This window comes from Cyanistes caeruleus, chromosome 7 (assembly GCF_971803275.1).
Source record: "Cyanistes caeruleus chromosome 7, bCyaCae1.hap1.1, whole genome shotgun sequence".
Lineage (NCBI taxonomy): Eukaryota > Metazoa > Chordata > Aves > Passeriformes > Paridae > Cyanistes > Cyanistes caeruleus.
In genome coordinates this window covers 33,608,882-33,621,036 of record NC_141707.1, presented here as the reverse complement: position 1 = coordinate 33,621,036, position 12,155 = coordinate 33,608,882, and the positions used below count along the sequence as shown (strand labels likewise).

General features: G+C 37.1%; 1 protein-coding gene across 3 annotated transcripts in view; it reads left to right on the top strand.

Moving 5' to 3' along the window:
* Positions 1–12,155, top strand: part of DPP10 (dipeptidyl peptidase like 10) — a 431,847-nt gene that overhangs the window by 366,583 nt on the left and 53,109 nt on the right. For all 3 annotated transcript variants that reach the window (XM_086898812.1, XM_086898811.1, XM_023931361.2), the window contains 2 exons: positions 4,126–4,178; positions 4,278–4,359. In XM_086898812.1, coding sequence (XP_086754938.1) covers positions 4,126–4,178; positions 4,278–4,359 — 135 coding nt within the window. The remainder of the gene's footprint in view (positions 1–4,125; positions 4,179–4,277; positions 4,360–12,155) is intronic.

Here is a 12,155-nt window from a genome sequence, read left to right as displayed (position 1 = left end):
GGACAGTCACTCCACTACCTTGCAAAAAGCCATGCCAAGAAGGAATCATTATTGCTCTGAATAAATAACACATGAAAGAATGTAATTGGTTTATAATACAGGAAATGGATAAAGGATGCATCAAGGTGTCTGGCATGCCCAAGCATTTTGGGATTATAGCGCTGCGAGGTTCTAATGTCATCAGCTCTCTTCCATTTCCCTGGAGCTAAGAGCTCTCATCCCACTGTAAAAATACTTCTACTGAGGTTTTCTTGGCAGCTTTTTACCAAAAACACTATTCTGCTGAGAAATGTTTTCCAAATTACCCAGGGACAGCAAACTGGATATTTTCTGGAATGTATTGCAGAATAAGTGGAGCGTGTTTGTCTGAGTGTATAAGGAACTGTTTTCTTCCATCTTGTTGGGCTATGCACTGAGTTCCATGGAATTATTCCATTTTTAGAAACCCCAGAAAGAAAAAATAATTTCTTGAAATGTAGGGAATAAAGGACACATGAAACCCCAGAATTCAGCTGTTGAAAGAATCACACCTTCTAAATGTGTCATCTAAAAGTTCAGATCATGATTGATAAGTGTGTTTTTTATTGTTGGCTGTTAGCTGAGTAATAGATTGTTATTTCAATACATTTTGACTGGAGCAATTTGTCTTGAAATACTTTTGTCACCTTTTCCTTTTAGGTCCTTTGTAATGGAGTTCTGTAATTTCATTTTTTTCATACACAAATGCAGCTAACTTTTTCAGTGTTGAGCGGCACCAGATGAAAGCTTGTCATCACTTTATAAACTGATAAAAGAATGAATTCAGAAGAAATATTTAATATGCAGTGGTTGTTACCAACTGCATTCTGTGGCAAAAGCAAAATTAAATAAATTGTGCTGAGGAGGAGGTGTACTGTCTGTCTGATCTAAAAAGCCATTTTCACAGTTCTTAACATTGCGGGGAGCATTTTCCAGCTTATCATAATAGAAGCAGCCAAGTTATTTACTTGCCAGAAAGGCCTGAACCCTAGCAATCATACATGCCAGTTCTGAAGGCTCCTCACAGTGCCCAACCTTAACATGTATAATTATTTTAATAAATTAGACCAGGCCATTTTCCTCTTTTTGTTTCCCTCAGTTGATATGACACTGCAGAAGTTGCTGTAATGCATTTAATATTTTAAAAGACTTTTCTCTCCTACATTGCTTTTCTTCTTTGAGATGTTTTGTGTGTCCATAATCTTTAAGTGATTCTCTCTGTACATAGAAATGAGTATTTTTCATACAACCAAACCCTTTTCCTCAGTTTCACATCTCTTATTTTGGTCAATTGTTGCAATTCAATGACCATGTTTAAATATTTGTCTTCTTTCAATCTTTTGACAGCACCTCCATTAGAAGGCCTGGGGTACAAGAAATGTCTGAAAGCATTATGGAAAAGGAATGGTTGCACTTTGGGTTTGACTTGCACACAGTAGCCAGTGTTTGCTGTAAATACACTGTGAGAGGCGGCAGTGCTGCAGAAATTACCAGGTTTTTTCTGCTTTGTTGCTGGGGCATAATTCCCCAAGCCTCCTCCTCAGAGGACACAGCTAGAGGCCACGTGGGAGGTTCGATCCAGGTGTTCTGAGGGTTGCTGGTACTCCTCCCTGTGGAGCCAGAGGTTGTGTGACAATGTCAGGGAAGAGCTGTGTCCCAGCCACTGACACAGCCCTGTGCAAGAGGAAGCCAAACAGGTTCAGCCTTTGTACAAAACCACAAGAGCTCCCTAAGCACCTTCTATGAGAGCCAGGCAAGAAAAAGATTTTCTAAATCCTTTTTTGTTGATTTTGTTTAGATAGTGATTGTGTTTCAGTGCGTGGCTCTTGCAAGCAAGATGAATTAGGAAACTTCATACTTGTAATTTATACAAGGTGTTCCTGTTAAGAACTAAAATTAATATGAGTAAATCAAGAAAAATGTCAGCATTCTGTCTGAAATGTAGTGTTGGTCTCCACTGGAAGTGGAGCTCTTTCACCTTTTTTCAACAGATATTAATGTTTCTGCATAAATGTTTAGACAGAAATGTTACACAAGGCAGGAGCAGAGTTTTCACATGATATATGAAGTGTTGTTCTTGTTGTTACAGTATATTTTCTGTTTAAGCTGTCAGAATGACTTATTAGTTTAGCATTTCTTGTTGAAATATATTCTGTCAAATAATTTACTCTAAAAATATTTCTGTTCAAAATATTTATCAACCCTCCCTACATTATCTTTGATACAATTTTCCCTTTTCCCACGAGGGTAAGAGACCCATTTCTCTTCTTTGTAACTGGCCTTTAAAAGCTGCTGGCAAGTGCCTCTCTGGGTAACCTCTGGCAGTGCACACCCTGTGCAGAAACCACCATGATTTAACCATTTGTCTCTGGTTCATTCACAATTCTCAGAAGAGGCTGGTACCTGGCATGAAAAAACAGTTTACCTTTAGATATAATATAAAATATTAAAAAAGTTTGGGGCACACTTATTAATATATGTGTGATTCTTACTGAAGCAACAGTTCTGACATTAAGCACGTTAGACTTGGAAAATGAACATTATTTTTGTCTCAAAGGGAAATTTTACAGAAGGGATGTTCAGCTGTTGCACAAAGTAGAGTTGCTAATCTTATAGACCTTTGTGGGATTCTTGCTGCATCAGGCAGCAAAGATTTAGGACAGGCTAAATTCTTGCCACTTGTTGGAAGGGAACTAATAATGAAAAGGGAATCAGTGGGAGGATGTTTTGGATGGCTCTGTTATTGAATGGCCTCCAGACAAAATAACAACCCCTGAAACCTTTTTGTGTGCCATAGTGACAAATTCCAGTGGCTCTGTCCACGTAAGATCCCCCTTTGTCTGTTCTCTTTGAAGGAGACACTGAAAGGTCCCCAGAGCAGAAAATATAACCTGAGGAGTTCCCAATACATGTATCCATGTCAAGGTTTTTACTGTCCCCAACTAACTGGGATTAGCCTGGCCAGAAATAGATCCTTCATTTGCCCAGCAGAGATGCTGTTACTGTAAACATGAAGCTGCAGGAAGTCTAGTGGGTGTCATCTAATGTTTTTTTTCTGACAGAAGTTTACATTAAAAAGATTTTTGCTTAGTACAGTAATAAATAGTGACAAATACATTTCATATTCCAAGACCATGAAGTAATTTCAAATCATATTAAAACTAATACTATGGAATTATGATGCTTTCATGATACAAGATGTAGAGGCAAAAAATGAGCTAGGTAAAAAACAATCACTGAAGCCTGGAAGAGAGCAAAATGTTTGTTACTCACTATCTGTGTATAGGCTAATGTTTGACTAGACAGAATGTGCAATGGTTTGCTTTGATTTGAGCCCTTTGGTGTGGTGGTCCATCACATTACACACTGTAAATTTTCTTCTGTTCCCTTCAGAGAATCCTACAGGTTTGGAATCCAGAAGTCACTGGTAACTTGCTGTTGAATGAGAAAGATTTACTGAAAAGTAGTTCTTTGTTTTACCAGACAAAAAGTACCTTCCACAGACTTTTCCTGAAAAACAAAGGAAGTCAGCCAAAATCAGACCAAAATTTATTTAATGAAAGTCACAGCAAACAGAGCCCTGCTAAGTACACAGCCATACCTGAGAGGTCCTTCAGGCTGCTCATAGCAGGTGGTCAGAAAAATACCATCTGACCCTCTATTGGTCTGCATTTCAAATAGAATAACTGTGATGCCTGTACAATCATTTTGACACAGCTTGATGAAAGAAAAAAAAAAGTGGTTTTATTTCTTAATGTATATTCTCAGTGTGTTTGTTGGTTTGGGTTGTTTTTTTTTTGGGAGGAGTGTTTCTATTGTTGTTTTCTTTTAAACAGGAATGCTGATTTTTCTAATTGGGACATTTTCTGTCCAGTTGTTGTACTGTTACAGTGTCTGGTTAAATTAACAGGTGAATATGTGTGTCCTTCCTACAGCTTTCAAAACCTTGTTCAGGTCTGTTGGTTATAATTAATTCAGTAAAACATTCTTTCAGTAATAAAGGTATCGGTGTTTACAGGGGTTAAAAAACTATGACTGCCCTCATGGTAGTCTGTATTGAATCCTGTATTTTGTCTTGTAACTCTTTACTTTTTCTTTTTTTAACAGGTTTTTCATTACTCTTATACAGCTTCATATGTGATTTATAACATACACACAAGGTAGGTCACATTGTTTGTTCCATACCGTGTCGTTGTCAGTGGCTCTGTACACGAGGTGATGCCAGTGTGTTCAAGTAAAAATGTTTCCCTTTTTTCAAGGGAAGTTTGGGAGTTAAACCCTCCAGAAGTAGAGGATTCAGTTTTACAGTACGCAGCCTGGGGTGTTCACGGACAGCAACTGGTAAGCACAGTCATTAAAAATGTATGGACTCCAGACAGACTGAGGTAAAAACAAAACTGAAAACCTTAAGATGTGTTATGTATTTCTGCACTATGCTAGCATGCTCCTATTACAGCTTTTAGGAGAGCCCTGTTTATTTATTTTTTATTAAAAATATGTTTTTCCATGCTGACCCCCAGTAAGCACATGGTACAGTTCTTGAAATAATCACACCTTCATCTAAATATGCACCCAAGTGATTTTCAGGGTTACCATCTTTATGGCTACTGCTATGTGGGAAGGAAAGTTAAAGGTGAAAAGCAGTTTTCTTTTAAGTGCAATATCAATGAAAACTGTGGGCAAAAGCTTAGCACCCAAATGTGATGTGATGGACTCATGGAAAGTGATGTTTTCATTTCAATATAAAAATTACTGCCAAGGTTAGCTGTGCTGTATTGAGTTCATAATAAAAAAAACAAGATGCCATGTTTCATGTATAACTTTTTCCCAGAAGTTTTACCATTTTTAATGAACATTAATCATCCATGGTCTTCATAACCAATGAATATGAGCAGAAAAAAAATGTGGTTTTAGAACAGCAGTGGTTTTGAGCCAACTTGTGTTGGTAGTTGAAGGCAAGAGACTGATTAAATCTTCAGTTCTGCATAAGAAATTCAGATAATCCTTGTTACAGTGTTCTAATAAGCTCATTAATGCCCCCAGGCATGATCCCAGGGCCTCCTTGCACATCCAGCTTGTTCATGCAGAGAGGCTGTAAGCTGAATGCCTAGAGAATATACCCTGTTGCTTTATATATCATCAAGATGATTGGAAAGTAAAAAATGTTTCTGGTTGGAATATTTTGCATTAAGGAAGTGGAGGCAGGTGAGAAAAAGTAATTGAAACATGTTTGGTACGTTTTAATAATTAACCACGTTAATTTATTAATAATGAGAGCATGGCACCAGGAATAGTGGTAATAAATACATAGGTTATTTCCCAGGAAGCATTATGGAATGTGGCAAACCACATAGGTTGTAGTGGAAAGGAGAGGCATTTGCAAAATTGGACAGTCTTAAGAAATATTTTAAATAAATTTCATTTTTTTAAGATTCGTCTGTGCTAGACAGAGTATCTGAACATTTGTGTGCACTGATCAGAGAATCAGTAATCTGAAGTAGAACTAAAATTAAGTGCAGTGATTACTGAGAAAATAACTTTTCCTGAGATGTGTCATAAGAACAGGGTCAGATTTACCAATCATAAGACTCAGAAAAATAAATCAGAATAATGCTGGCTTTAAGTGCTTTGCTTAAAATGTCATTCTGAAAATATGTATGGATACTTTCAGATACAGGCACAGGTGGACTCCTATTACATCTCAAAACTGGGAAAAAATAAGCGATCATTTTCGGTACAACCTTAATCATCCAAATTTGAAAACATTGGCATAATTCATACTTGAGTGAGGATAACATTACTCATCTTTGTTAATGTCCCTAGTAAAGTTAATGTCATGCTTAAAAAATATCTGCTCTACTGTGGGTTTTATGATGCCATATGGTCTGCAGAATTAGGAAATAATAACTTTGAGCACAAAATCTTGTGTGCACTCTGAATGGCACCGAGTGTTGCCATAGTGATGGACACCTGCAGGAGCAGTCCACTGAAGGTGACTTTAGGAGTTGCCAATTCGAAGGATGTCCTCTTGAAGCTGTTCATGTGGCAAAAGGCGGTTTCCAGAGTGACAGAAGAGCCTTGCTGCATTACCCTCCCACTTCAGCAGCAAGCCAGAAATGTAGAAGGAGCATGAATGAATAAAGAGTGTTGTGAGTAATGGTTGTTGCTGCTGTCCAAAGGAACATCTGCCTCGAGCAGAAACAGGACAGAGTTCATCCCAGCAGAACAGGTTAGGCAGAGGAAAGATGTGTGCCTGAAGACACATTGCCACTATGCTTCTGTTATAAAATTTCTCATTGGAACAAACACTGGACTAGTGGGTTTTGAGTAAAATATATAGGAAGCAACCAGCAGTGAAACAGGGCACAGAGGATGGTGTAAAGGGAGAGATCTGATGATGAAAACCCATCAGTAGCTACCAATGGAATGTACATGGGGGCAGAGCTGCACTCACAGACCCATGCTGCCAAACACACTATGAGTGGTTTACCTTCCTGAACAAAACTTACATGTCTTTTCCATGGAATCAGGAAACAGTGATAATTCATGAGTAAAACAAACAATGAAATACTTCCTCTAAATAAATTAATCATAGTGTATTAACCTGGGTAATCTCCAAGAGCCATTCTTTACAACTGAAGAACAAGTGAAGAACAATTGGAGAAGAAATTAATTTTATATACAAAAATTTGATGTAGAAGGACCCATGACGTGCTGTGTGCCATCACAGAGATAAGAGTGTATGTAGTTCTCTAAAGTGAGGGGGAATATCCCCCTGCATCTGTGGTGCAGAAATGCAAAGCAATCCTACAGCTAGGACTGGTCAGGAAAACTAGCAGAAAATGTGAAACACAAGGCACAGGTATGTCTGACTGAGCCAAAGATCCCAGCTTTACACTATAGCTAGTTGAAAAATCCTGGATTAAATACAAATTATAGGGGGATAACACATGGGCTTAGATCAAGTATTTTCGATAGTTAGGCTGTAGTATAAAATAAAAATGTTTCCAGTCCACAGTTCTGCAGATCTCAGTAACAGTTACATAGTTATCTTAAGGTCTTCCAATGAGGAGGAACTGCCAAGATGTTCAAACAGATGATATAAGAATATGAAGGGAAAAAAAAAAAAAAAGCCAGGAAGGAAAATATGTATGAAGCCACAAATTGCTTATTGCATAGACAGAATGTGGCTGCAGTGAAATCAAGTATATGCAGTATTTTACATCCTTGTGGAAAGCATGCATCAGTCGAAGTTTACTGTTAGGAATAATTTCTGGGGCTGTCTCATGGGCCAGCAGGCCCCATGTGGATAGTGAAGAACAGAGTTTTCTGTCAGAAGCCAGGTGACTGAGCCATAGTACCACTGTTCTCAAGCTACCACAGTGGTTGCAAGTTATTTCAGTTCCTTGCTATTTACCTAGAGTAGAGGGTTTTGTAGTGATTAAGAGGAAAGCTCAGAGAAACATCTGCTGCTTGAGTCATGACATTTTGGTGCTGAAATTGAAAATGTTTGCTACTGGGGAGAAGAAACTTTTATCTAATGAATTAATGTACCTTAAGGTCACATAGCTCTTAAAACAAGAATTGTTTTCAAGGTCACACTCATTAAAATGCTGCTTTTTAACTGTGTTAGAACTGTGCCAGATCTAAAATACCATTTCTGTGTCAAAGTATGTTAGGGAGCTGTTTATGTATTTGCCAAACATTACTCATGTTTAAAATTGTGCAAGTCATTAGTTGATTATCTCTTTACCTCCATAGAATCCATCACTGCAGCATTAAGTAATTCCAGGAAACCCAACTAGACATCTAATTTGTTTCATCAACATTTTTCTGCCTCCAGTTTATTGATTAAAGACCTCACTGCTTGTGTCTGAGAAAGAGATATCCCTTACCTGGTGGGAAGGCTTTACTGAGAAGAAGAATGCTTTGGGGTTTTTAAAGGGCCGCTGTTGTTGAATACCCAGTTTTTTTATCCGGTGTTCTCCCTTCCTGAGCCATTTCTTCTCCAGTAGTTTGTAGCAAAGGTTTTCATGTGTTTGTGCTGGACCTGGTTGTATGTGACTCAGGGGAGACAGCTCTGGATCTGTGGGGATGTATTGCAGCAGGAGCCTGGCTATAAAAATTCAGGCTGGAGATGTCTCCAGTGTTGGATTTAACAGTGTCTGTTAACACTGTCGTGTTCTTCTGCTCCTTGTGATACAAATAGTTCTGATCAGTTATTGAGTGGGCTACTTCAACTGGCTCCCAGTGAAGCATGGTTAGAAGTTGTTCAGTTTCACATAGCTTTTTCTTAAAAGTCACACATATTTTATTTTTTTTTTATTTTTTTTTGCCTTGGTAGTACATGTTTAGCTTGTATAAAGTACCTTATTTCACTTTATTCTATAAACATGCATCCATGCAAATCACTTTGCCTTTGTATTTATAATAGATATTTTGTGTTATTTATTTCAGTGCACTCATTTTTCTTTTGATATTTTAAGTAATTCTGAGGAGAGTTGAAGTTACATATTTGGATGGATCAGTATAAATAATGATGTATTGTCTTACAGATGAGTATATATACATAAATGTATTTTAACCAAACATAAATCAATAAAATAGTGAAACTATCCAGAATACTAAAGAAAATTATTTTTTAGAAGCTTTGTCAAAAACTGATGCTGCAAACAAAATATAACACTATCATATTGTAGGACTGAAGATGAGCTTTTACAGTGCTTTGTTTTAATTGAGGTCATCATTGAGTCAAATTACCTATTAGGCTGTATACACTAAGAACAGTTTGGTGACTGTAGCTGAATTTTGGATTCAGAATGTTCTCATCAATTTTTAGAAAGTATTTTAAATATTAGAAATCTATATGTTGTCCTCATCTTCCAAAAATACAACAAAAAAAAGGTTACTTGAAAATAATAGATATTAGAATCTGAAGCTTTTACATAAAGAATGCAAAAGATCCAGTGAAAGAGGACCTTGCCTTGTATTCAAACTATCTAAAAACCAGCTTACAGACAGAAACACAGAAATAAACCAGAGCAAAATGTGCTTTAATTGCTGTTTATAAATGTACCAACTCAAGAACTCTCTGCCCTTTTGCTCTGTGATCAGTCATCTTTATCCTTTTTTCATGTTTGGGGCTTCAGTTTCTCTTCAGCCTCCCATCAATACCTATTGCCCCACAAAAATGTGAATATCCCAGACTGTATTACCATGACATTGCCTTACAGTTGCCTTTTGCCAAAGTTTTAGCCTTTTTTTCCCAATGGCTTTCAAAGACTGTTTTAGATAAGACAAACAGTGGAGCAGCAGGGTTCTTTGATGTTGTATTATTTCCCATGTACTCAGATAAGCACTGGAGTAATTTTAGTAAATGAGGAATTAGCAGGATTGTTCTTGGACAGTTACCTTGCTCAACACATGCTTTAACAGCCATTACTTGCTGAAAGCTCCATTTACTGTTTGGTCTATCAAGGTAATGTACAACTGCTATAAAACATGGTCATTTGTCTTTCTGTAAAATATTTGCCATGTGTTTTCTTTTTGCATAATTAGTGCTGTGGGTACTTGGCACCCCCTCCTGGCAAGAACACTTGCATATGCAAATGAAGTAAAAGCTTAATTAATGCTAATGAAGTAAGTCCAAAATAAATATATTTCTTCTGCTGTTTTTATCTGCAAAGTCTTCTGCTCTTTTGACTTACTGTATTTTAGATGAGTAACTTAAAATTACATATGGAAATGTCAAGGCTTTATTTCATCTTTCCTTTTAATGACTATGCTAATGAGGCAAATGGCAGTGAAACAGAGAGGGAAAGGTCTGCTTGAATTTATTCTGAAAACTAGAAATAAACAAGAACACTTCAATGTGGCATTAACCTCAGGTATGATACCTCATTTAAAATGCATGAGGGGTTCAATTACCAAACTTTGTAGTTCAAAGCACATTTGGAGATCCTTTGTCCTGCTGAGGATGTTTCTCTGAAGGAAGAGAGCCGTGGTTGAGCATTGCCCACCCAGCTGAGTGAGTCCACAGAAGAACTGGAGTTACCTAAAATACTTAGTTAAACAATCTTCCTTCTAAGCTGCTGCTACACATTGGATTTTTTTCTTGGATTCATCAAACTATCATTGTAAAATCTAAATGTGTTTTGCCTTTTAATTTAAATTATTTGATTCAAACTATTCTTCAAAGAAAAAAAAATACTATGAATTGCTCTGAAGGTATTCTACTAAAGTAGAATATCATGATAATTTCAGATAATTATATTTAATTTCTATTATGAATTTCTGGGTGCTCACTCTATTTAAATATGGATTGGAGGAGGATTTAATGCATGCTCTCTAGTTCCAAAAGTGATACTCCATCTGAAAGCTTTTGTTCCCATCTCAGAAAAGGGGAATGGAGACTGCAGCCAGAAAACACAGGCAGTTTGGCAGAACAGGAAAAAACACATTTTTACTTGTGAAGGCTGGATTTATTCAATAAAAAATTTGTGAGCTCTAGAGACCACTACAGCATCATAAATGGAACATTATAAATGGAACAAGGGTAAGCTAAGCAAAGAAGTTTCTTCATCAATTTGCTTGGATGAAATACAACAAACGTGTTCCAGTATCAAAGGCAGTTTAAAATTATGATTATTAAGGATTAGATATTGCTGGCCCTTTGTGGGAATAGCCACTTGGCTGTGTTGGAAAGAGGTGAAGACATAATGAGAAAATCATATGTTTTATAGGAGCATTATTCCTCTACTACTCTCTGTCATGTGGAACAGTAAAAGGCCCAGTAGCTTTATAGTGAATAAATCGAGAGGGGAGGTAAAAGATGTTTCTTCTCCCTGGTTCTTATTCTGTTATCAGTGATCTAGCATGCAGCTAATATTTGAGTCAGAATGGAAACCTTGCACACAAGTAATACATTTTTTTTTATCCAGAAGCAAATATATTGGAAATTTGATATATCACTGTGCTAAAACTCAATTATTTTTTCACATGGTTACTTGTGTGGGTGTGTATATATATGTATATGTAGGTAGTATGTGTATTTATTTACATACAGTCCCACAAAGCCACAGAAACAAGTATAGACACACATTTGATAGGAGAAGTTACAAGGACTTTTCCATGCAGCAGCCTGCAGGGAGCACTGAAAACAGCAATATGCACCACTCATTGTGTTGTTCAACATGTCCATGTGTAACAAAGCATGTCTGAATATTCACACTTCTGTCTGTTAGTTAATATTAACTGCAAGTCCAATGGCTCATAAAATAGGGCTGCTGTGCTTCTTGTGTGAAAAATGTGCGGCTTTCTGTAATGCAGAAACATGAACATTATATTTCAGAAGTCTGAAATTCTTTGGAAATAGCCACCCATAAAAACTCTGAAGCAGAGCTTGAAATCTGATGGAATCCTTGGCTAAACTGGAATTGGAAAAGATTGGGTTTTATCATGGTCTGGATTTCTATATAACCTAAAAATCCTGCCCAAAACCACTGTGTGCTTACTTGTGTCCCTGGACCATATAATCATGTAGTCACTTCATATGTAGTGATTAAAAAAGGCACATCACAGGGTGGGATGGAAAATTTGTCATATCCATCTTTTGGTAATGTAGTGTAAATAACAGTTTTATCTGGCAAATAGAAAAAAAGAGTAAAAAAACACCCAAGAAAGCAGCTACACCCTATGCTCCCTAACACCGTGGAAGAGTCCAAAGAGGAAGGCACCAAAATGTCAAAACAGAAGAGGCTGAAGATTTCTAATGCCTTTCTGGTTCAGGTTCTATGCCAGAGGTTGTTCTAATCAATTATAAAGATGACTTTCATTTACCTTTTGTAAAGTGTTTGGCAGAAGACTTGTAAAGGACTTTGGAGTTTCTGTGATGGAATCAGTGCCTACAGAGCTCTGCTAGGAACTGGTTGAAGCAGCAAAACCAACTTGACACAAAATCCACCAAGCTCTTGTTCTGTGACGGGGTCCTTCCACCTCTTCCATTTCTGTTTCTGTTTGCTGTTAAAATCTATTTTCTCAGTCAGCACAATAACATCCATCAGAAATACAGACAGGTTTCTATCAGTGGTAGTGATGGTGACTGTCCTCCTGTGCAACATTCAATAACTATGTTCAGT